General features: G+C 54.4%; 2 protein-coding genes across 4 annotated transcripts in view; both read right to left on the bottom strand.

Moving 5' to 3' along the window:
• Positions 1 to 13,301, bottom strand: part of PRKACA (protein kinase cAMP-activated catalytic subunit alpha) — a 17,150-nt gene extending 3,849 nt beyond the window's left edge. Inside the window, exons 1-8 of one of the 3 annotated variants that reach the window (XM_043586800.1) lie at positions 13,054 to 13,301; positions 5,036 to 5,097; positions 4,427 to 4,555; positions 2,394 to 2,492; positions 1,361 to 1,443; positions 431 to 557; positions 235 to 330; positions 25 to 147 (exon numbers count right to left, since the gene is read on the bottom strand). In XM_043586800.1, the coding sequence (XP_043442735.1) occupies positions 25 to 147; positions 235 to 330; positions 431 to 557; positions 1,361 to 1,443; positions 2,394 to 2,492; positions 4,427 to 4,555; positions 5,036 to 5,097; positions 13,054 to 13,099 (765 nt within the window). In that variant the 5' untranslated portion in view covers positions 13,100 to 13,301. Of the gene's footprint in view, positions 1 to 24; positions 148 to 234; positions 331 to 430; positions 558 to 1,360; positions 1,444 to 2,393; positions 2,493 to 4,426; positions 4,556 to 5,035; positions 5,098 to 7,739; positions 7,828 to 9,629; positions 9,667 to 13,053 lie in introns of those variants that run through there. The other 2 variants (XM_043586801.1, XM_043586799.1) reach the window with 2 other exon arrangements.
• A 1,736-nt stretch (positions 13,302 to 15,037) lies between these two features.
• ASF1B (anti-silencing function 1B histone chaperone) lies at positions 15,038 to 24,401 on the bottom strand. Its single transcript, XM_043586808.1, has 4 exons — positions 23,886 to 24,401; positions 19,329 to 19,444; positions 16,614 to 16,790; positions 15,038 to 16,230 (listed from the first exon to the last, which is right to left on the bottom strand). Exons 1-4 carry the CDS (start codon positions 23,992 to 23,994, stop codon positions 16,024 to 16,026), a joined length of 609 nt encoding a protein of 202 aa, XP_043442743.1. The 5' UTR covers positions 23,995 to 24,401; the 3' UTR covers positions 15,038 to 16,023.
• Between the last annotated feature and the right edge of the window lie 77 nt (positions 24,402 to 24,478).

Consider the following 24,478-nt stretch of genomic DNA (forward strand, 5'->3'; position numbering starts at 1 on the left):
TAGCCACTGTTATCTAGGCCTCACCTTCCCAGAGACAATCTTCTCATAGATCTGGATGGGCTGGTCAGCGAAGAAAGGCGGGTAGCCAGCGGCCATCTCGTAGATGAGAACCCCTAGGGCCCACCAGTCCACGGCCTTGTTGTAGCCCTAGAGTGAGAAGGGATACAGTGTGAGGGGAGGAGGGCAGGGAGGGGGCGGGCCTCAGGGCAGTGGGGTGGGCGGGGCTGTGCCTACTTTGCTCAGGATGATCTCCGGGGCCAGATACTCAGGGGTCCCGCATAAGGTCCAGGTGCGGCCTTTTACACGCTTGGCAAAACCGAAGTCTGTCACCTGCGGGCACGAGAATGGGCTGTTGGCCAGGAAGGAGGGAGGGTAGGTCCAGCCCTCGGCCGCCTGGGCCTGCCCCTTGCCCGCCCGGCCTGGTGGGCACCTGAATGTAGCCCTGCTGGTCAATGAGGAGGTTCTCCGGCTTCAGGTCCCGGTAGATGAGGTCAAGTGAGTGCAGGTACTCGAAGGTCAGGACGATCTGGGCCGCATAAAAGCGCGCGTGAGGTTCACTGATGGGGACAATCGGGGAGGGGACGGTGAGTGCGGGTGGCCACATCTGGCACGACCTGCCTACCTCCAAATGGTCTAGCAGCTGGGCCTACAGGGCCACCTCCGGCCCAGCTATTGAAAATCTGTAAGCAGGGCAGACTCTTTCGTGTGTGACCCCACACGGGAAAGAGCCTGGATGTCCGTCGACAGAGCAACAAATTCAGACTGTGGTAGGTTCGTACAATGGAGTTGTACCCAACACCACCGCCAGGATGGACGATGAGTATACTCAACAACACGGCTAGATGTCAAAATGATCATGGGAAGCAGGAGAAGAAAGGAACCAAGAAAATATGAACTGGGTGATTCCATTTATAACACGGCCAAACTCAGACCGAACACACTCATGGTGTTTGAAACCAGAAAGGATTTGCCAAGCAAAGGATTCGAGGGAATTTTCTAGGGTGGTGGAAATGCTCTATATGGTATTTCGGGTGGCGGTTTCACGGCGTATGTAACTGTCAACACTCATGGAGCAGAACACTGAACACCTGTGCCTTCTGTTGTATGCAAAGCGCGTTTCTATATACATAAGGAAAACAATAGCGTACATTTTAAAACTGCCAACTTAAATGGTGACACCTAGAGTCACCATGTTTATTTTGTTTTGTGGTGGTTGAGAAATCACAGGTTCCTTGGCTCAGCGGGAACAAGTACCCAGACAGACCCCGAGAGCCCACTTCACGTCCCCAGGACAGCTTGGTCACGCAACGACACCCATGGACACACCCGGGCCCATGATGGCAGGGGCTGGCCAGCTCACCTGAACCTTCCAATCCGCCGCAGGTGTGAGAACATCTCCCCGCCAGGCACGTACTCCATGACCATGTATAAGTTCGAGTTGTCCTATGGGAAGCAGCAGCTGATCAGGGCCCCGCTCCCTAAGCCTAAGGCCCCATTTGAAGGCCTGGTGCCCTTACGTGGCAGGTGTTCCAAAATAAAGCGACAACGACAATCCTGGCTCCCACGAGAAGTCTGCTCTGAGCGCCAGGCACTGTACTTCCTGAGCCACCCGTCTCGCTTCCTTCTGCTCATGAAGATGAAGGGGGCAGTTCTTATGTTGCTTATAGGGGGTGAAAATGAGCACCGGCGGGTGGGGTGTAAGGGACCGGCCAGCAGGCCTGGGCTGGAGAGAGGACCGACCCCATGGTGGCTCATGTCTGAGACTGTCTTGACCAAAGCCTGAGATGACAGTTTTGCTTTCAATCACGCATGGGGCCCTTGTGACTGCCTGGGTCTTAGGCCTTGAATGGCTTTTCCCAGATCGTGCAGTCACAGCTTAGGGCAGCATCCAAAATAGCTCAGGCAGGGTGCTCACATTGTGCTCGGAACAGTCACGGCAACCCCTTCAGATGGGGGCCGTTATGATCCCCATTTTATAGATGGGGAAATTGAGGCTCAGGGCAGTGAAGTCCCTCACCAGCGCCAAATAGCCTGGGAAGTGCAGAGAGCTGGGATTTGAATCCAGGCTGCGTGGCACAGCCTGTGCCTATAGCCGTGTGCCAGGTGCTTGCTGTAAAAGGCAGAGGCGGTTTGCAGGGATGGCATCCAGGTTGGGCAACTTGCCCAAGGTTCTCAAGCTAGAAGCTAGTGTGCCCAGGAGTTGAACACGGGTCTCCTAGAGTCTCAGGCTGACTCCTGCCCTCTGGCATCCCTCTGGGGCTCTCCTTCCTTCCTGTCAGTGGGCCTGCCTCCTTGGGCAGCCACTGCTTGTCCTTGGCCCCCGTCCCAGCTCTGGGAGCCCAGAGGCTGTACCAGCCAGCAGTGGCCCTGGCCACTGGGTGTGGGGACCCCACCTTGAAGGAGAACTCGAGTTTGACGAGGAACGGAAAGTTGACCGCTTGCAGGATGCGCTTTTCGTTCAGGGTGTGCTCAATCTGTTTCAGCTTCACCACCTGCAGGGGTGGGAAGGGAGGGCGGAGAGAATGGTGTGTGAGAGGGTCCTCCTCTTCCCCGATGCCTGGAAGTAGAGGTGCCCGGGCTGGGCTAGTTCCTTTGAGTGCTTATGGTCTGTGGAGCCTTGGGCTGAATGCTGGGGACACCCAGAAGGCAGAGGCTGCCTGTCCCTGCATGGCATGCGGTTCAGGGCAAGAACATGTGAGTCACCAGGCCTCACGGCCCAGAGGTGTCAGAGCCGTGCTGGAGGAAGCTCGGGGCCTCTGGATGCCCAGATAAGGTGTCTAGTAAAGTCAGGGGGAGGGGGAAGTCAGAGAAGGCTTCCTGGAGGAAGGGGCAGCTAAGCTGAAACTGAAAAGACAAGCAAGAGTAATGCCTACGAGATGGGTTGTTTAGAAATACCCTTTCTGCATCCAGGGCACCCTCCACACAGCCACTCAAACCCCAGGCTAATTCCTCCTCCACCCTCAGCTGTCCCCAGCAGGTGCCTCACACATAGAAACAAGAGCCCTGAGGGGTATGCGCTGTGAACATGCCATTTTCGAAGATCCAGATGCAGAGAAGGGAAGTGATTTGTCCAAGGTCACTTGCAGCTAGTCAGTATCAGGCCCGCGTGTCGTGTGCAGGCAGGCTGGCCCCTCAGTCAGCTCTCATCTGCTGTGTAGGGCTTTTTCTGCTTTGCTCATAGCTATATCCTGTGGGTCTATACCTGTGCTGCCCAGTATAATCCACGCCAGCCAGGTATGGCTGCTGAGCACTTAGAACCAGGCTAGTTGACTGGGGAACTGAGTTTTAAGGTTCTAGGGGCGCCTGGGTGGCTCAGTCGGGTAAGCGTCTGACGTCGGCTCAGGTCATGATCTCGAGGTTTGTGAGTTCGAGCCCCACATTGGGCTCTGGGCTGACAGCCTGGAGCCTGGAGCCTGCTTTGGATTCTGTGTCTCCCTCCCTCTCTCCCACTTCCCTGCTCGCACTGTTTCTCTCTCTCACTCAAAAATAAACATTAAAAATTTTTTTAAAAATTTAAAAATTTTAAGGTTCTAAAATGAAAATATAAAAACACTCAATGCAGTTACTCATTGGAACACCTGGGCTGTGTGTGAATGTGCTTTTCCAACTTCTCTGCTTTTTCTGGTTTTTCTAGGGAAAAGTTAACATCGGAACAGAGGTGTAAGGGTAAAACACATGCTGGATTTTGAAGACTTGACACAGAAAAAAAGAATATAAAATGTCTCATTAATGATATTTTTACACTGGTTACAGACATTGAAATCATAATATCATAGATATACTGGCTTAATTAAAGCACGTCGTTGAAATTAATTCTACCTGTTTCTTTTTACTATGTATGTATGTATGTATTTATTCATTCAGGGAGTGCGTGTGCAAGCGGGGGAGGGGCAGAGAGGGAGACAGAGGATCCCAGAGAGCCCAATGCGGGGCTCCAACTCATGAACCGTGAGATCGTGACCTGAGCTGAAGTCAGATGCTTAACCGACTGAGCCACCCGGGTGCCCCTCTTCATACTTTTTAAGAGGGGTTTCTGGCAAATTTAAAACTATACATGGCTTACAGTACACTTCTGTTGGACGGTGCTGCTCTAGAGCAGCTCCTGGCATCACGTAGGGTCTCAAAAATATTTCTAGAGATGAGGTCTGTGTGAATAAAACACTCTTCCCAGGGAGACTTTTGGCTGCCTTGATCCAGGCTGGGTGTCTGAACCCGTGTCCCCTGCCTGGATTCTCATCAGCGGCTGGTGTGGGGGGAAGCTTCATGAAGGCAGTAAGGGCCCTTCTGGCCCTTGAGTCTGGCACGTCACGAAGGCTCAGGAAACAGTCGGTGAACAGATAGTTAGGAAGACCAGCCAGTCAGTGGGAACAGCCCAAACGAAGGCCTGGTGGGTGGGATGGCGGCCTCCTGGCGGGGCTGGGCTTACCTTCTGTTTGTCGAGGATCTTCATGGCAAAGTGGTTCCCGGTCTCCTTGTGCTTTACCAGCATCACCCGCCCAAAGGAGCCCGTGCCGAGGGTCTTGATTCGTTCAAACTGATCCAAATGGGCTGTATTCTGTGGGCAGAGAAGTTGGGAGGGTCAGGGACCCCCCCCCCCACCCAAGTGGCCTGCAAGGTCAAGGTCTGGGGCATCCTCTCTGCCACCAGCAGAGGGGGCCCTGGGGGGTGGGTGGCATGTGATGGGGGTGAGGACAGGGGGCGGAAAAACAAGATGGCGAAGACACATTCCTTAAGGCTGGTGGCAGGGGCCAGATCCGGCCCTGGCCTGGGGCCCAGGAACTGCTGGCAGCTGCGTTGGGGGGGGGGGGGGGGCAGGGGCCACCAGGTGGACGGGGGTGGTGGGGTGGGGGAGCCTGGCAGTGGGTGATTGGGTGCCTCCACCCAGGAGCCCCCACAGGCATCTAGGGAGCAAATGGGGGCAGGTCTGGAGCCCTCCACATGGCCCTAAAAATCCTTGCCATGTTATGGGGACACAGCTGGAGGATGGGGGGGCCATCGGCTTACTCCTTCCAGGGCTCTGCTTCAGGGGGCTTACCTGAGCAGGATTTTCCCATTTTTTAAGAAAATCTTCTTTGGCTTTGGCTAAGAACTCTTTCACTGAAAGGAAAAGAGAGAGAGTTAGACAGAGACTCTAACTCATCAGGGTGGGCCTAGGCTACTCCTGGGGAGATGCCCATTTGTACAAAGTGGGGTGCAGCTGTCTCAACCCAGAGACTGAACCTTTCCCGGTAGCTTCAAGTGCCCTGCTTGAGCTGGAGAATAGCTCTGGGGGGCCCTGATTTGGGCTGGGGTCTGGGACCCCTTTACTCAGGGAAGTGGGATCCAACCTCAACTTTGTGCCAAATGGGGTACAAGGTGAGTTGGGGGTTACTCTTAGGGGTACCGAGAGTTGTGCCCAGGCCAGCCCACCCCCACTCGCCCCAGTTCTGACCGACATTCCATGGCCAGGGCCGACGGCAGCCAAGATATTTATAGCCTGGGGATTTGGCTGCTCCTCTAGCCCCTTCTCTGGGGAGGCCGGGCCTTGGGTGGAGGCCTCCGGGGCTCGGGTAGCAGGCGCCTTGGGGGGCTCAGCTGTTGCCTTGGCCCCCAGCTGGCCCCAGTCCTGCCTGTGCCAGTCCAGGGGCCCTTCCTTGCTGCGGAGCTGGTTCAAGGGGAGCCTTACCCAATACCCACACTCATGGGCCCTTCAGCACCCCAAGGCGAATATCACCATCTGGCTAATGTTGAAGGCCTCCTGGATCTGCTGCTTTGTCTCCACTGTCTCATTTGGCTTACCTACCAACTTTCCTTTTATCCATTCTTGCCATTTAACACCCTAGGAAACCGAGGCTTGAAAACAGGCATTCTCGTCAAGGCTGAGAAGGAGCCCAGCAAAGCACTTAAGGGCCAGGACTCTGGGACAAGATCAAGTTCAAATCCCAGCCTGGTCTCTGATGAGCTGTGCAACCCTAGACAACTGACCTTACCTCTCTGGGCCTCAGTTTTTCTCATCTGTAAAATAGGGACAATAATAGTAATGACACGGCCGGGGGTTTTAAGGACTGAATGAGCTAATCTTGGCAAAGGGGGTTGGATAGTGGCTGGGATGGGGTTTAGTGCCATATAAATGGCAACTATCATTTTGCTTTTAAGTATTTTCAAAAATTGAAGTATGGGGCATCTGGGTGGCTCAGTTGGTTAAATATCTGACTTCGGCTCAGGTCATGACCTCACGGTTCATGAGTTGGAGTCCAGCATCGGGCTCTGTGCTGACAGTTTAGAGCCTGGAGCCTGTTTCGGATTCTGTGTCTCCCCCTCTCTCTCTGCCCCTCCCCCACTCACGCTCTGTCTCTCTCTCAAAAAAATAAACATTAAAAAAAAATCGAGGTATAAAACACAGAGGGTGCATTGACTGTTCAGACTTTAAGTGTACAGTCTGATGAATTCTTTTTTATTAACAAAATTTTTTTTTAATGTTTATTTATTTTTGAGAGAGAAAGACAGAGGGCGAGCAGGGGCAGAGAGAGAGGGAGGCACAGAATCCGAAGCAGGCTCCGGGCTCCGAGCTGTCAGCACAGAGCCTAACGTGGGGCTCCAACTCATGAACTGTGAGATCATGACCTGAGCCGAAGTCGGACGCTCAACCGACTAAGCCACCCAGGCGCCCCTAGTCTGATGGATTCTTACAGTACAGGCCTGTCCTTGTAACCACCAGCTGGGGCCAGGCTCGCTGCTGTTCAGGGACCCTTCCTGTGTGCCAGTGCTGGGCTGAATGCTTTCTATGCTTGATTCCTGCCCTAATGGGTCAGACCTGCTACCACTCTCACTGCACTTGTTAAGACTGACCAGGCCTGAGGTTGCCTGCCGGACCTCACTGCCCACAAGTTTAACCCTGGTGGCAGTTCACCAGGGTGGCCCACAGAGTGGTCTTCCGCCCCCTGCTGTTCTTGTGGCGACTGCCACCCAAGGGGTCCTGCACATGTGCACTCTGGCCTTGCCTGTCATCTGCCCGGACTACGCATACACCATGCCAGGAATCCCACACAGCCTCATGGGTGGCCACCACTCCCACTGTCCCCAAGAACCCCTCAGAGTTTAGAGAGAAGGGCCTTCCACGGGGCTACAAGAGCGGCAGATGGAGAGACTGTTGGCTAGGAAAGCCCTAAAGTGAGTGACTGGGCAGACAGGGGCAGTCAAGGAATGGCCAGGAGTTCTAGGCCGGTACTTGGCTGGGCCACCAACATCCTGAGACCTGGGGGCTGCACCAAATCTAATGCTTTCACTAGCAGGATCTTTTTTGACACACAGCACCCTCCTTGGCAACCTCCAAACACATGCCCTGAATTCTCGATGAAGGTTGGGGGAGAGGGTACCCTCTTGGGATTTTACCTCTGCCGACCCAAGAGAGCAAAGAAAGGGGTGTGGAAAGAATCCAGGAGGATGTCCGGTCCTGCTTCCCTCTTTGCTCTCGGCCATCCCTGAGAACTGCTACATTCTGCTTTTTCCTGTCTCAGTGGGCCTGCGCTTCTGGCTGTCCGCTGGTACCCCACTGAGGGGCTCCGTGGGTGCCTTGGTCCTAGTACAGGTCTTCTCTGGACTCTCAAAGGATAAAAGGGCCAAGACTGTGTCCCTTCTGGTGCCATTGGCTTGCCAGATTTGGGCACAGTGGTGGGGGAGGGGGACAGTGCCAGAAGGACTGGACAGATAAAGAGGGATCATGATGGGAGGGAACCCCAGCCTGGAGTCCCCATACTCACCTCTGCTTCCTACCTCTTCCAGCAGAGGGTGCAATGGGAAGGGTGGAGAGGGATAGAGTGAGCTGGGACCCATCTGCCCCTGGCCAGGGGGGCTCAGGGTGCTGGCCGCGCCTTAGGTGCCCAGAAGGCGTGGTGCAGGTAGCCCAGGAAACGGACAGTCAGGTGGGCCCAGAGGAGCAGCTGTAGCCACAGCTGGAAGGTCGTCTCCGAGTCACTGCCCTGGCCACTGCCTGACCCTGTATCCATCCCAGGCTGCCCTAGGCTCTCCCTGGAATCTTCCCTCTGCAGGGAAACCAGGAATACGCAGAGCCTCTGAGCTGGCTTCCTCTGGAGGGCCTCGGGGGACCGGGGAGGAGGAGCTGGTTGCCAGGGAAGCATTTAAAGGTACCTGCTCCTGGCCGGCCAAGGTTTGCAAAGGCCCTCCTTGGCAGAAGGCAGTGGGAAGATTGTCCTGAGGGTGTCCCTTCTGGCTGGCCTGGCTGCCCCAGGGGTGGAGTGCTAAAGCTAACTTCCTGTTCCAGAGACTTCACTGCTCCCAAGATGCCAGGTCCTGACTTCCTCAGTGGGTGCTGAACTACCCAGAGGATGGCACCGGATGTGCCCAGGGCAGTGCCCACTGGGCAGAGGGGAAGGAGTTAAGGTTCAGGCCCAGGCAGCAGCAAGGGGCTCCCTGGGGGCCAAAGAGGCCCCAGAGCCCCGTTAATTAGCTGAAAGAGCCGCTGGAGAGAAAGGCAGGGGGGGGGGGGGAGCAGGGGGGGGAATGGCCAAGGGCTACCCTAGCTCCTTCCCCAAGTCCTTTTTGAACCGGGAGCCTCCAGATCCTGGTACCCCAAGAGAAAAGTGGGTACATCTGGATTCATCCTACTTCTATGTAGGGGCAGAGAGGGGACCGATATCGCAGGATGTCCTTGGCCTCTGTCAAACCTTGCCCTGAGCTTGGCTCTGCTTTCAGCCACGAAAGTCCAACCGGAAACGAAAGGCTAAACCTAGGGGTGGGGGAGGGGGAGGCAGCCTTGACCACCTTCCTCCTTCTTTCCAGGTCCCCCAAAAAGTGGAGGGTCAGTGGCAGCTTCCCTGAAAGTGCCCAGCACCGCTGGCCCCTGCTGACAACAGGAAGTGGCAGAGAAGGGAAACCCAGCCAGCTCCTGGCTTATGAAACCACCCCACTGCTATGTCTCCTATGGGGGATGGGGGGTGGTTGCCAGCCTCCACTCTGGTCTGGATTCGATTTGGGCTAACAGACAGAACCCCAGACACCCTTCAAAAAGCCAGGGCCACAGCATGAGGAGGAAGCCCAGCCTCAGAACCCCCCTCAGCAGATAGCAATCTCAGCACACTTTGCCCTCTGAAACCTGTTTGTCCTGGGAATTCTGGGACAAGGATGCCCAGCCTGGGTTGGGGCCCCTACTTTGGGCTGGCTGATTCCTCTAATCTAGCTTGGATCCCCTGCTCTGGGCTAGACCCCGACAATGGACTGGACCAACTCCTATTCTGAACTAGATCCCTATTGTGGACTGGATCACCCCCAGTCAGATGGACCCCCATTCTGTACTCAACCATCATCCATTAAGACCTGGACTCCACCGCTGAATTGAACCAACACCCATTCTGAGCTTGACCCAACACTGGGCTGGACCACTCTACTGCCTCAGTCTGAGCTGGACTCCTACTCTGGGTGGACCATCTCCCCTTGTCTGAACTACCCACACCTCTGGTCTTCCCCAGGCCCCCAAGGCCAGGGTTGTTAGTAAGGGAGGGGTTTCCAGGGCCAGCCAGGGGTCCACAAACTCTTCCTTGCCACCTGTTCCCTAAACCCCACTGCAGCCCTTCCCTGGCTTGAGGGGCAGACAGTGCCTGGGAAGTTGCTATGGCAACAGGGCTCATCCTCACCATCGTTGGGGTTGGAAGCCATCATTCAGTCTGCCTCTCAGGGCACCAAGACTACGGTGGCTGGGAAGGCTCATGAGACCTGCTGTACCAGCTTGGTTACCCATCCCCAATGCCCTATCTATAAGGGGGAGGCAGGGAGTTTGGGGGGTGGTGGCAGGAAGAGAAACCTAACTTAGGGACCAATGGGTGCAGGGGAGGGACAGATAGGGCCCTCCAGCTTCTGTAGGCCTTCCTGGCTGAGGAAAAAGCTGCCTTGACAGGACCCTCTTGGGCACCCGTACAACTGCCGGTGCACAGGTGTTTGCCTCTCAGACAGACTTCTGAAGGATGTTACAGGGCCCCAATTCTTCCCAGCCAGGGACCTCTTGGGGACACTTCTCAGAGAGCCTGGATTTGCTTGTCCCTGGGACCTGGAGGGGTATCTGGGGGCTCCCTCTCACCAGCCCTGCCCCTTCTCCTGTGGGCCAGCTCCCAGGGGTGCCTACGGCCAGTGCCAGCCAAGGCCTGAGCTCCACTTGGCCGCCTGTCCCTGGGCCTCTTGGGACCACTGACTTCTCTCAGTTCTCCAGCTTGCTCAGACCCCTGGGCTTGCTCTTCTACGCTCTCTTAGCATCTTACTCAGGCCCCTGCCAATGGCTTTGGCATCTTTGTGTACAGATTTCCCCCGCCCCATCCCAGGGCTTGTTCTAGATCCCTGCCCTCCTGGGAGGAAGCTGACACTATCCTGCCCTGCCGTGGAGACAGCAGCACGGGGGGCTGCAGGATGCCTAAGTGGTGCCTACTGTGGCTTGGGCATTTTCCTTCCCCAGGTCAGGCTGGCAGCTGACAGATGAAATTCAGGTGCCCCCTGCAGGCTGGCCTGGCTACTGCCCCCGCCCCCGCCGGCACCCCACCATAGTTACCGGAGGGCAAATTTTGTCTAATTCCATCCTTTTGGAATCAGAGCCTCGGAGCAAAAAGGGGCTTCCTCTCTCACCTTATTTCCTTCTCTGAGAGCCCCTGCAAGTCTCTGGAAGGAAGTACAGCTTGCGGCATTTCCCAAAGTGTGACCAGGGTCCCATTGGTAGGGCATAAAATCGTTTTTGAGATGTTTCGTTTTTCCAGTTACGTTATGTTTTAATGTGTATCACAGAGACTAGAACTGGCACAGCGGTCTCATGATTTCATTTATATGATTGCCTAGGACAGATCAAAGTTTGCATCTGAATGAAAGTGGCTCAAAACTTCATTATTTTCAACTAAGAAAATATAAGTGAAGAGAGTAAAAATCAGGGAGGCACCTTGAGAATATCTGGGTTGGGAAATTCTGGGGTCCAGGAAGCTGGCTGCTAAGTGGATCTGGATGTGAATCCTGCCTCTTTGACATCATCCGTGTCAAACTCGGCGTGTTTGGAAAATTCAGATAAAACTACTATAAAAATCACTCAAGCGGACGGATCTATGGAGACCATTTAGCCTGGCACATCCTAGATGCCCAACAAATAGGAGCTCTATTTCATTGTGACAGTCCACTCCTGGGTGTCTAGCCCGCGCTCTGGGAGAATTAGCGGTTCCTTCCAGAGCCTCTGATCTTTTTCTCGGGGCAGGGGAGATACTTTTCCCTGGGTGGCTTCCTGCCCCACACTGCATGTGTTTGATACGCCTTGAAAGTTTTCCAGGACTATGTCATCTCCCCAACTTTCAACTGAGCTACTGCAATATATCGCTTGCCTGCCTCTACCTTCTACCTCCCAGCCAGCCTCACCTGCTGGGGGCCCAGCCCCTCCCCCTCTGCCTAGTCCCCTCCGAGCTCATGCCCAGACCTTTTTTGGTCACTACCCACCTGCTCTTCTGTCATCAAGCGCTCAGCTACAGGCACTTGCCTCCCTGTCCCCCGCCCATTGGTGACATGTCAGGCCTTCTCATGGCTGCTTGGTGATTCTGAGTTCTGCCATTTGAATCCGTGTGGAAATAAAGTTCCCTGGGTTTCATGCCTGGATCCTTCTGGGAGGGGGTATTCAAAGGACTCAGATGCAGGGGTCTGAGACCGGAAATTGGGAAGGGTGTATTTGGACATGGCCTCTCTTTTCAACTCTGACTATTTCTGGGTAACTGGAAGGGGACCCTAGCTAAGCGCTAGATATCGGTCTGGAGTGATGACATTTTAAGAGTTGGAGGAACTGAGGAAGGGGCTTGAGGCCATTTCTGAAGGCATTTCCAGAATGCATTCAAAATACATACAGAATCTCTCTGGGACAAAAAGGCCAACATAATTTGGGGGCTGAGGGAGAAACAGACTTCTCTCTGGCTGAGCCCCGGGAATGATCAGAATCTATTTGTCCCTTGGCAAAGCAAGTCATTAGATATCACTCACTACTCTCCCCACTGTCAAGCCTCAAGTCCCCTTTCTCACCATCCCAGCTCAAGCTGAATGAGCCCTGCTAAACCCAGGCACTTCATACCCCACTTTTCATCCTGAGCCAGGAGCGGGTGAAGAAGTCCTGGGAACTGGGTGAATGACAGCGCCTCACTTGTGAAACAACCATTTATTTAGGGGCACTCCAAGAAGTCTAGAGCTCACGGCACACCAGGAGATAGGAAGGGGCTTTGCTGCTGCCCCCCTACCCCCAACCCAGGAAAGAAGATGCAATGACTCCCAGCAAGATGGGCCCAACTTGGCTTTGGAAGCACTGAAGCAGTTCTCTAGGTTCACAAACAGTCTGCTACCCCAGCAAGGGACAGACGTTTGCTTGGAGGAGGGAACACAAGCAGAGAGGCAGAGTGACAGGATGAGAGAGGGGCAGAGGGACCCAGAAAGATCCTGTCCCCCATGCCAAGTGACACACAAGGGAAAAACAATGCTGGAGGTGGCTCTGGGAAATGCTTAAGGGGGGCAGAGTGGGTTTGGAGGGGGGCTGTGATAAGGTGAAAAGGGGAAGGGCAGGAGAAAGATGGCGGGGGCTGGAGGGGGGAGGGGTGTGGTCAATAAGTGGCCAAGGTCCCTGCGGGGTGGAGGCAGACCCCACAGCACTCCCAAACTGGCAGAAGCCTTGGTCAGGGTCTGGTAGTGGGTCCCATCAGTGGGAGAGGTGAGTGAGGAAGTGGAGGGATTAGAATCTGGGAAGAGGGGCCTGGAAAGGAGGGGGTGGGGTGGTGACAGGGCCCCATGTGGGGCCCCAGCGGTCATACGTGCCTTGGTTGGCAGTGACAGCTGGGTGGGGGGGGGCACAGTCTTTGCGGTGGGGGGTGGCCTTTGGCAAAGAGGCCCATTCGGGGGTCTTATGCGGGCTCTGGGCCCCAACCTTGGACAGGCAGGGAGAAGGGGTGCTGGGGGATGAGCAGAGAGAAATGGGGGGGGGGCGTAGGAGGAGGGGCCAGGCGGTGATGGACAGGGTGGGGGCTGGCAGCGCGAGGCCGGGATCGGGGTCATGGCCCGGGCACTCACCGCTCTCCTGCTCGCTGCCCTTCTTGGCGGCTGCGGCGTTGCCCATCGCGGCGACGGCGGCCGGGGCCGGTCCCGGAGCTGCGGCGCGGCGGGTGCTGGCGGCGGCCGGCGGCCCCGGAGCGCGCTGGGCGGCGGCGGCGGCCCCTCGGGTTGGCTGCGCTGGCTGCGGCGCCGCGACCCCCGCCCAGCCCCTGCTTCCCGCGTCTCTCCGCGCCCGCCCGCCCGGGAACCTCAGCCCAAGTCCGCTGCTGCTGTCCGTGACGCCCCCGCAGCCCTCCGCTCATTGGCCTAGGCCGCCCTGAGTGACGGCGCCGCGCCGCTGCCCATTGGCCCTACACGACCCCCCCGAGCCTCCATAGGCCCTCGGCCCCGTGACGCGCTCCGCGGACGCCCCACCACTCGCGAGCTTGCGAGGCCTCGGCTGGGCGGGCCGGCGCACCTGATTGGCTAAGGTTCCCGACAGGGCCCTTGGCCAGCCCACCAAGGCCGCCAATTGGCGGAGGCGAGCCGTCCGGCAAACCCCCCGCAGAACGTTCAGTGTCAATCCCGGGGTGAGAGGGCGGGGCGGAGATGCAGCCTACTGCCCGGGCCGGCCGGGCGGGGCGGCAGAGGCTGGCGGGCAGCCGCGCCGCGCTCCAGGCCCAGGAGGCGGTCCAGGCGAGCGCCCGCCTGGCCTCGTACGCGCCGCAGTCCCCCGCCTCCGCTCAGTGCGGCAGCGGCCGCCGGCCAGCCGAGGTTGGCGCCAGGGCCTCCCCCCACCCTCTCGGCGCAGCCTCTGTCCACCTGCCAGCGGGGGAGGGGTGCGGCGGGCGCCTCGGGTCAGAGGTCGCCGGGCCGCAGGCAGTCGTCATTCATAAGGCCTGGCACAGGATATCAGGGTCCAGGCCGAGGAGCCTTCTGGGTCTCCCCCAGCCACAGCCAGATCTTCAGGAGGATGCTGGGCCCCGGGAACAGGGGATGGTTGGAAGGGGGCTCTGTGTCTATCCCTTTGCTGGGCATCTACCCTGGGTTTGTGTGCGTCAGTAGTAAGAGCTGGCACTCGTTAAATAAATTACTTTTCACCACACTCCTATCACGGAGGTACTATTAGCATCACTCCCATTTTACAGATGAGGAGTCTGGGGCATAGCCAAGGCTGAGGATTCCTTTTGTCCCAGAACAATAAAGATGACCATTTTTCTGGGTGCCCTTTTAAAACACAGCCTGAGGTCAGTTTCTCTCTGCCACACTACTGACATTTGGGGCAGGGTCATACTTTGTTGGGGAAGGGGGCTGTCTTGCGCACTGAAGGTTTAAAGGCATCCTGTCTCTACCCACTGGATGCCAGTAGAAGCCCCCCCCGCCCCCCCCCGCAACCATCTCCAGACATTGTTAAATTGTCCCTGCTTGAGAAACACTGCAGAAGACCCAAACAGAAGGTGCCAAGAGGGGAGGGGGGCTGGATGAGCCAGCTATCTTGACTCAGAGGGCTAGCTAGTCTCAGGTCTACGAGCCAATTTGCTGTCCTGCCTATAGGCTTCTACAACCTGCACCCTATCCAATAGTTGTCTGCACCCATGTTCCTAGGTCCACCAGTTTCCGGGAGGTAAGTGTCTGGGCACTTCTGTAAATTATGGGGAAATGGCTCACCAGCCAGACAAGTCTGCCCTGGGCTGTGGGGTTACAAAGTAAAGTAAAATTTAATATGTTGCTGTGTGTGTCCTTGGAGCATGATGTTAACTTCTTCCTGTGGGTCAAGGGCAAAGTCTAAAAAATCACTGGTTATGCTCTATCCGGAACAGCTGGGTTGCTTAACTTTTGACAATGAAAAATCCCTCCCAGTCTGGAGTACAGTTAGGTAACCAATTAAGACTAGGGTAAGAAGCTAAGCAAGGGAACACGGGACAGTCAACCCACTGTCTGGGGCAAGAGCCCCCCTCAGCATGTCACGAGGAGAGATGGACAAGAGATGGTCAGCCCACCTAAGACAAAAGCAGAAACAGTCTAGATGAAGTGCTTTTTATTTTTAGACCAACCAAACATGTTTAATATAAAAACCTTTTAATACACAAACTGCAATCACAACAGCATCCACGTAGCAGCGAGAGGGCCGGGCGTGGCAGGGGCAGCATGGCAGGAGGAGAGGTTTCCAGAGTCCCTACTGTTTCCTGTGCCTGTAGTCTGTCTGTGGCCTGAGAGCATGAGGTCTTTGCAGAGGGGCCCGATGCCGACACCGAGATGGACAGAGGACAGCGGACTCCTCCAACATGCCATCCTCCCACTGTGACAGCCTCCAGGGAAAGCCGGATCCAGTTAGGAGATGACAGGAAGGTGGCTGTGACTGAGAGTTGGACCATCATTCCTCAGCATCCTGCTGAGCACAGCTTTGGGAACAGAGGTTTTCCAGAGGCTGTTGGATTGAAAAGACCTAAAAACTGTCCTGGAAGGACAGAAATTATGTCCAAGTCCACCTTCTAACCAAGATTTCTTGCCTGTGACTCCAAAAAGCTGGGTGGATCAGCTCAGATGTTTGGAAAGGGACAGGAATGACAGCCTTTGTCTCAATAGTGCTGGAGCCTTGCCAGACATTGACCAAGAAAGTCTCAAGGCAGGGCAGGGAGGTCTGTGGGAAGAATTTTGGGTCAGTGGTATTCACAGGACCATGGTGGCACAAAGGCCTGCAGGTGGAATTTATAGTGTGTGTGGAAAGGAGAAAAGACACAAGTCACAAAGAATTAAAAACTGAAGTACCCACTTCTTACAGGCCTGGGCACTAGAGGTCAGATGATCCTCCTGGGTCAGGGTTGGGAGAGACCCGAGGCCCGCTCCTTCCTCAGAGCCATGTCTGCCTAGCTTGGTGTATTTGATGGCCCCAGAGTCCTCCAGATGGCCTCCATGGGACTGTCTGGGAGGCCCGCCTGCCCCCTCCAGATGCTCTAGGAGACTGGCCACAATCCCAGCTGGGCCCAGGTTGGGCCTGGATCCCTGCAGCTAGATGCAGTCCATGGAATTCTCGGGGAGGAGGCCAGGAATGCAGCCAGGGAGACCCAAGCCCTTGATGGGAGCACAGCTGAGGGGGAGGCCACAGCCCAGGGCAGGGTCCTGGTTCTCTATGGCTTCTAGACTGTCCATGTTGTTGTCCCAGTTGATGTGGAAGCGGGTCACGCGGGGGTTCGAGGCCAAGATGTTCCTCTGGAGCTGGGGCAGAAAGAGGAATGTCAACCCTTGTCGGCATGCCCTCTCATTACTCCCACAGAGCCGGGGCCCCCCAAACCCCTGCCCCAAAGTTAGGAAGAACAGATCTCACTTATTCCATCTCCATCAACAACTACATGTAGAACTCCAGGGAGCGTCTGTGTACCATGACTTAGGGCTGGGACCTATCTAATCTTGATTCTGCGAGGGGTGCTTCTGAGAAACAAAAGACCTTTCTCTCTCCAGTTCTAGTCTGGAGCTGCAAGATCTGAGGATGGCTTGAAAACCTTCAGAAGTGACCTTGGCTCCCAGTTCCAATGAGTCAACTCCCCCAGGTGCAAAGGAGCCAGCCTGTCTGAAGCAGGAAGTGCAGAGACAAGCCCCACCTGAGAGAAGTCTGGCTTCAGGGGTGGGTTCTCCCGCAGCTCGGGATTGGGGTATTCGTTGTTGACATAGTAGCCCACACGGATGAACTCCTGTCCGTGGTACGTGCAGGTGATGAGGACCACGGTCACACCCACGGCATCGGTCTCGGGGATGAGGGATGGGTTGGGGGCGTCAGCCTAGAGGAAACACATCCTGGGCCTTAGTACTGACTGCACAGCCACACCTCAACCAGGAATACAACGATTTTCAAGCAACACATATTTTACTGAGCCAAAGTATGGTCTCTGCCAACGGGAGTTTTTAATCGAGTGGGGAAGACAGAATCAATCCCGCAAATGCCTGTAAAATGCTCAGTGTGACAAGTGCCACAAAGAAGGAAGTGGTGCTGAGGAGTGTAGTGAGCAGGGGGGGAGGGCAGCATAAGATAAGGCTGAACAGGTGGGCAGGTTGGTACCAGGCCACCCAGGGCCTTTTGGGCCAGTTAAAGGCTCAGGAAAGACCAAGAATGTTTAGCAGGAGATAAGGGGTCTGTGAAGAAGACTGGCAGGGGTGCCTGGGTGGCTCAGCTGGTTAAGGGTCTGACTTGAGCTCAGGTCATGATCTCATGGTTCCTGAGTTCAAGCCCTGTGTCGGGCCCCTTCCCTGCTTATGCTCGCTCTTACAGAAATTAAAACTTAAAAAAAATTTTTTTTCAAAATTGAGTCAACTCTCAGGGCGCCTGGTGGCTCAGTCTGTTAGTTGGTTAGGCGTCCAACTTCGGCTCAGGTCATGATCTCAGTCCATGGGTTTGAGCCCTGCATAGGGCTGTGCTGACAGCTCAGAGCCTGGAGCGTGCTTCGGATTCTGTGTCTCTGCCTCTGCCCCTCCCCTGCGTGTGCTGTCTCTCTCTCTCAAAAATAAACATTAAAAAAAAAAAAAAAAAGAGTGGCAGTGTGGGACACTGACAAGAGGACGGCCGGCTGCTGTTAGAGCAGGGATACTGGGCAGGAGGTTACAGCAGTCATCCTGGAGCAGGGACAAACTTAAACCAGGAAGTAGAGGACAGACGTGGACAGATTTGGGGTGTGTTGTTATGGACAGGAGCAGCTGTGTAACGGGTGCAAAATGAAACCAATATAACCAAATGAAACATGGGGTCCCTTGTTCACAAGTTAGTAAGTTTCAGCCAGCGACAGCAGAACATTGTGCCGGGTGCAAGGCCCCTTGTGGCTGCATGGGCCGAATGCTCGGGACGCCAGCCCTGCCTGTGGAGTGGAGTAGGTGGGCTCACTAGGGCCTGGATACAGGTGGATGAGGTAACACCTCCTAACAGCATGAAATGGAGTTGCTTGGACTGGGGTGGGAGGAGCAGAGGGGGAGGTAGGTGAGGATTTGAGCAAAGCCTCTCAAACTTCAGGGAGCGTTAAGAATTGCCCTGTACCTGTGCTCCTGCAGCCCCTGTGGCACTGGATTAGAGTCATGTAGCAGCTATAGTGAATCTTCATTTGTGAATTCGCCTTCTTGCTAATTAGTAGTAGTTATCTGTAACCTCAAAATTGGGGTGTTTTCGTGGTCATTTGAGGACATGCACAGAGTGGGGAAAAATCTTGAGTTGTCTGATGTACGTGTTCCCAGGTGAGGTCATCATATTGTAAATGAGCATCCTTTTTGTGGTCTTTTTAATGCCATGTTTCTCACATTTTGGTGCTTTTTGTTGGTGATTTTGCAGTTTAAAATGGCCACCAGAGGTGCCTGGGTGGCTCAGTTGGTTGAGCGTCCAACTTCAGCTCAGACCATGATCTCACGGTTCGTGAGTTCAAGCCCCACGTCGGCTCACTGCTGTCAGTGTGAGGCCTGCTTTGGATCCTCTGTCCCCCTCCTTCTCCGCCTCTCCCCCACTCACGTGCGTGCGTGTCTCTCTCTCTCTCAAAAATAAACAAACATTAAAAAAAAAAAAAAAAAAAAAAAAAAGGCCACCGGGGTGCCTAGGTGGCAGTTGGTTAAGTGTCCGACTTTGGCTCAGGTCATGATCTCACGGTTAGTGAGTTCGAGCCCCACGTCAGGCTCTGTGCTGACAGTGTGGAGCCGTGGAGTGTGGAGCCTGCTGCTTCAGATTCTGTGTCTCCCTCTCTCTCTGCCCCTCCCCCCTCTCACTGTCTCTGTCTCAAAAATAAACATTAAAAAAAAAAAAAAAAAAAAGGCCACCAAGCATAGTGCTTACTACTGTCTAGGGTCCCTAAGGGCAAGAAGGTGATGATGTGCCTTATGGAGAAAATACGTGTGTTAGATAAGCTTTTTTCAGGCATGAGTTACAGTGCTGTTGGCCAGGAGGTCAATGGGAATGAACCAACAATAATACTAAATAAAGGGTCTTTAAACAAACACACATAAAACAAGCTTACATATTTACTGGTTGACAAAAATAGGACTTGTTAGGAACCTAATCCGTATTTCTTCCAGGGGCAATGGTTCAGTATTCGTTAATTCAGGATGTACAGCGACCTTCTGGAGCATAACTCCCGTGAATAAGGAGAATCGACTGTGATCAGTGGCTCATGGTGACAACGATGACACAGAGGTGGAGGAAAGGGAAACGTGTGAAGTACTTCTGAGAGGTCAGAGTTCTTGAAAGCAAGAGCCAGAATTCTGAACCTGAACCACTGAACCACACCGTGTGCTTTTGGACAGAAGAGGATAATTCTAGGTGCCAAAGCCTCAGGCCTTGTCTCTCTTACCTGAAAGATGAACATGTGTCTCCCTGCTGGAACAGGCCCAACCAGCACAGAGTCTAGGATTTGATCAAACTCCTCACTCTCCGCTGAGCCAACATAAATGATCTTCCACTCTAGGTCTGTAAGGATATGAGGTGTTAGGGACTTGAAATAGCTGGGGAGCACGAAGGCAGGGGAAGGGTCTTCTCGAGTTTTGGACAGATCCTTAATATACTGGAAGAGTTTTACTCTCAAGACCACCTGGCATCTCCTGGGCACTAAGTGCTGGGCACCACTGTCCTGTACACTGGAAGGGGCACGAGCCTCTAATTCTAGGGGGGAAATTTCTCCTGTGAGCCTAGCTTTGCCAAGCGACCTCGACTCTGCACCTCTGGGGGAACTCGGGGATCTCAGAGCCTGAGGGTGAACCGTATGGCAGAGGTTGAATTAGGCGCCACGTGACAGAGGCGTGCTGAGGGAACAGCAGGGAATTGGGCCATTTCAGGGCTCTGCCCACTGGGTGCTGGGATAGGAAGCAGCATCCTCTTTCACACACAGGGACCGGTGCCACCGAACTGAATAGATCCCTCGACAACTGGGGCATGGCAGCAGATTCCGATCCAGCAGGAGAGCCAGACAGCAGGAGGGGGAAGACGAGGCCACTGGGGGAGCCAGCCAGTCCCCAGGTCTTCCAGATCAGGCACCAACTCATGCCGGCTCTTAGACCCTTGGGTGACAGTGACTCAGTCAACAAATGTGGCACCAAAAGATGATCCTCCGAACCCCAGCTCTTTCATCCCATCCAGTGGGGGGATCTCATCCCTGAGTATGTTCTAGCAAGGTGAAAGGAAAAGTGCTGAAGGAGAGACCCGGCCCATCAAGCGCCGGAAATCCCTGGTCACCGCTGCCTCTTGCAGGAGGTCCAAGTGTATCAGGGGCAAGGTCACGCTAGTACACGGAGGCTTGGCAGGAGACCTGAAACTTATTTTGGGTTCTTTGAAATTACACAACCCACAGCTCCAGCAGCCAGGGGCGGGGCGGGGGGAAGTTTCACAGGAAGTAAACTGTTGTTGAAGTTGCCCTGTTTCTTGGTCCAGTGTCCCACAAGAGCATCCAACTTTGGAAACACAGCTATGCGGGGCCACAACTACGGAGGTTTGACACCTGAGCCCCAAGCTCTTCCTTGATACACTGACTTTCTGTCGCTTTGCAGTTTTACCCAGGCCCTCTACTCAGGAAAAAGGAGCCTGAAGGAGAGCAGGCCCCGCGAAGGCCACAGGCACCTGATGTCCAACACCACTGGCAAAACCTAAACAGCGACCGGAGTGGGTGCTGACCAGAAGAGAAAGCATGCTGTGCTGGCAGCCAGGCAAACGGGCCGCAACGGCTCCCTCAATGCGGGCCGTTAAGAAATCAGAGAATTAACAGAAGGCCATAGTGAAATATTGACTCGAGGGTTAGAGGAGCTGCTGAAGTCATCCATGGAAGATAGCAGATGATTGAGATAAAGGCCTACAAATTGGATCACCTTAAACTTGCCAGTGTTTTAAACAGAAGCATTCCTAGGTGGCTTCATTTTGGAATATAACCATTCTTTAGAATTAGATGTGGGACGTCAATCACCAACACAGCACAAACTCATTCCTCTGGAATACAGGACTCAATTGTACCTATGAAACATGGTGCACCTAACTTTTTAGGCAACTTCAAGGGTAACTTGACAATATTCAATTTTGTCTTCACGCTCTAACTTTACAACCGAACACCTGACAACATGCTCCTCCACTATATATGAAAACAAAACCAAAACCAACAACCTGATTAAAGCCATGCAAAAAACTATCGTTAGTTGAACTAGCTGGAGAATGTTTCCTGCCTTAAAACACAACACAACACAGAAACCGCCCATGTAGGAGGCTTTTTTCTGTTTATCACTTTGCCGTTTTTCATAATCATATAGACGAACCCTGATCTGACCACGGTGACAGCTGTGGGTCAGAACATCTGCTTCCATGACTTATTCAAACAGCAGCTGTTGAATTTCTCCATGAAACAGAGGAAAAACACACGTAATGTATTAAACGTGGACCTATGCCTTGGAAGCATCTATTTCCAGTTGCTGAGGAGAAAAAAGAACCAAAGGGGCCCAGGGCCCTTGGGAAACACGGTCAGCCAATGACTGGGGGTTGGGTCTTTTGTCAGGTCTTCAGTTGCCAGTGTCAAGGTGACAGGACTGAGATTTCTCCAGAATCTGAGAGACTCCTAAAGCCAGGCCCCCTCCATCTGTTTGGGAGTCAGGAAACGGATTCTCTCTGCTCCATGGGAAGAAGTCCAGGAAGAGGCAGAGAGCAGGTTGGCAGGTCAGAGTCATGGATAGCCCTAGGGATAGAACCAGAGTCTGGATTTTCAGGCCAGAGTTTGCTTTCCAACTTGAATTTCTCTGAGCAAAAGCTTTATTGTCTGGGTGTAATTAGTAATAGCACTCTCCTCATTCTCTTTTGAGAGTGTCCTGGTGTGAAAATAAATTCTACGCTCAGTTCCATTTACGTTCCATTTCTAGATGTATTTATTTATTATTATTATTTTTTTCAACATTTATTTATTTTTGGGACAGAGAGAGACAGAGCATGAACGGGTGAGGGGCAGAGAGAGAGGGAGACACAGAATCGGAAACAGGCTCCAGGCTCTGAGCCATCAGCCCAGAGCCTGACGCGGGGCTCGAACCCACGGACCGGGAGATCGTGACCTGGCTGAAGTCGGACGCTCAACCGACTGTGCCACCCAGGCGCCCCTACGTTCCATTTCTAAAATGAGGGATGCATTCTTTCTTTCCCGGGTTATAGTAAAAGCGGAGAACTCTGGACTCAGGACTCAGAGACAAACTTTAGTGTCAACACTTCTACAGACCGGCTGTGTGACCTTGGAGAAGTCATCTCATTTCTATTAAAAAACGACCAGCGGTGGACTTTTGCCTTTCCTGCTCTGAGTCTATAAACAGATTAGTAAAGTAACAGGGCAGGGGTTTTCCTAGGAATAAAACTACTAGATAATGACAATGCGACCATTTTTAAATGCAAGGAGCGCAAACAGGCTGTTTGAAACCCGATCTCCTGCCTTCTGGGAACCGTGAATCCCTTAACCTATTAGCTCCTTACATCTCCTCCTGGCTTTAAAATTAAATCTTATTCCACAGTGTCATTCTACACTTTAATTATTTATTTACACCCTGCCCTGTTCCAGAAAGGATTTAACTGGGCTTATTCTATAGTTAGTCACAAGCAGATTCCTTAATTTAAAAAGGAGAAGAACCTAGGAGAGATTGATCCATTGGCCCGGCCCAAAAGCACACATATCTCAAACCGTATCAGCCCCAAGCTAATCCAAGTGGCTGGCTTTTCCCACAAACCACCCACCTACCGCTGAGAGGTGCTAGTTAGCACACCAGGGCCTCACAGATCTCCACCTCCTCAGCGGCTGTTTCTTCTCCTTTAACCACCAAGTGGAGAATTGGTCTAATGGAGTACTTCCTTCCTGAAAGTGGTGCCAAGAGTCCCTGGGCAACCTTACATTTTAGATTTTTATAGACCTTTACTTGAAAGGTCTTTCATTCTTTGTGGCTTCCGTCTTCTCATCTGTGAGATGAGAGCCATGTCCACCTTTATAACACACAGATGAATAAGTACGTCAGTGAAAGCACCCTGAAAAAGATGCACAAAAAGTTCTGACCTCTCAGCCGGTTGTTTGAAGCCAGATACCGTCATGGCTCAGCCTGGCCCACCCAACCCCCCCGAGACTAGGTCAGACCATCAAAAGTGTTGCAAGAAGCACCTCGGTAGATCAGCTGGAACCTGGTGGGCAGACAGGGGGAGCCGGCTAAGGCTTGCCTGGCTATGCCACCCCTCCAATAGGAGTGTTTATCAAAGCAGGCAGAGAGGAGGGAGGGACCGAAGCTGGGGAGACCAAGTCATCTTGAAACACTGGAGCTGGAAACCTGCCCTGCCTCCCCCGGTGGGTATCAAGAGTGGAAAACTGGGGCCTAGCTAAGGGGGTGGGAAGTCAGGTTCTAGGATGTGTGCTTTGGGGTAGAAAACAATCAGAAGGGGGTGGGGGTGGGGGTGGGGTTGTTTTAAATATCAGCAGGCTAGGGAGGGGACTGGGAGGCAAATGGGGAGATAGGGGCGAATTAGGTCTTGCCACGGGGGAAAGGGATTTCACAGGGAGAAAGGGTGATAGAGGGGCTCCGTTGCGGAAAAAGGGAGGGAGTTTGGGGAAGATAGGGGGACTGAAGGTCTCTGCAGGTTAAAGAACGGAGACTGAGGTCTCTACAGAGAAAACAGGTGCCCAGCAGGCGCTCCACAGAAAAAAAGAGGGGGGTGATGAGGTCTCCACAGGGATAACTGGAGTGACCCCGGGCAGGGGGTTGGGTTGGCCATGGGGTGTCAGGGGTAGTCTCCACAAGGAGGCTGGGGCTGAAGCGGAGGGAAAGAGGGAGATCAGGGTTGGAAGGCAGATCAGTTGTTTCACGGGGGAGGTCGGGGTCCGCCGGGGGGAGGGGGAATCTCCACACAGGCCCAGCCTCACCGTCCGCCAGGGCCTCACTGCACTCGAAGCTGATCTCGAACCGGAAGGGGCTGTGGAAAGGGCTCGGATTCTCCAGCACCGCCACGTTCAGCACAGAAACCTTGGCCATCGCCTTGCCGGGCTGCGGCAGAGGCCACAGCTGGGGCCGGGCCCGCGCCGAAGTCCTCTGTGGTCAGCCGGGTAGCGTTACCTAGAACCGCTCCCGCCTCTTCTGTCCGCGGACTGAAATGCGTATTTGGGCCGCGCGCCTCCTTCAAATAGCCGGCCCCACCCTCCGGCCAATCACCGTCAACGCTTTCCGGCAGCGCGAGCACACCCTCAGCCAACCCTGGAGCGCGGGGTCGGCGCGCGCCGAGCCTCCGCGGACCAATCCGTGGAGCTCCCTCTCCGGGATGCGCGAGGGGGGCGGAACCATTTCTTGGCTTCTTCGGGTGTCCACCGGGAACCAATCCCCAGCGTCTCCGACTTGGGTGTCTAGGGAGGGGGTGGGCGGAATCAGAGAGCGGGGCTCCTATCGGCCAATCCCGAAGGTTCCCGCACCAGCGTGGCCCGCGCTTCGCCCAGTCCTTCCGGGAGACTCATCCCGGCGGAGG

The sequence above is a fragment of the Prionailurus bengalensis genome, chromosome A2, assembly GCF_016509475.1.
Source record: "Prionailurus bengalensis isolate Pbe53 chromosome A2, Fcat_Pben_1.1_paternal_pri, whole genome shotgun sequence".
NCBI lineage: Eukaryota > Metazoa > Chordata > Mammalia > Carnivora > Felidae > Prionailurus > Prionailurus bengalensis.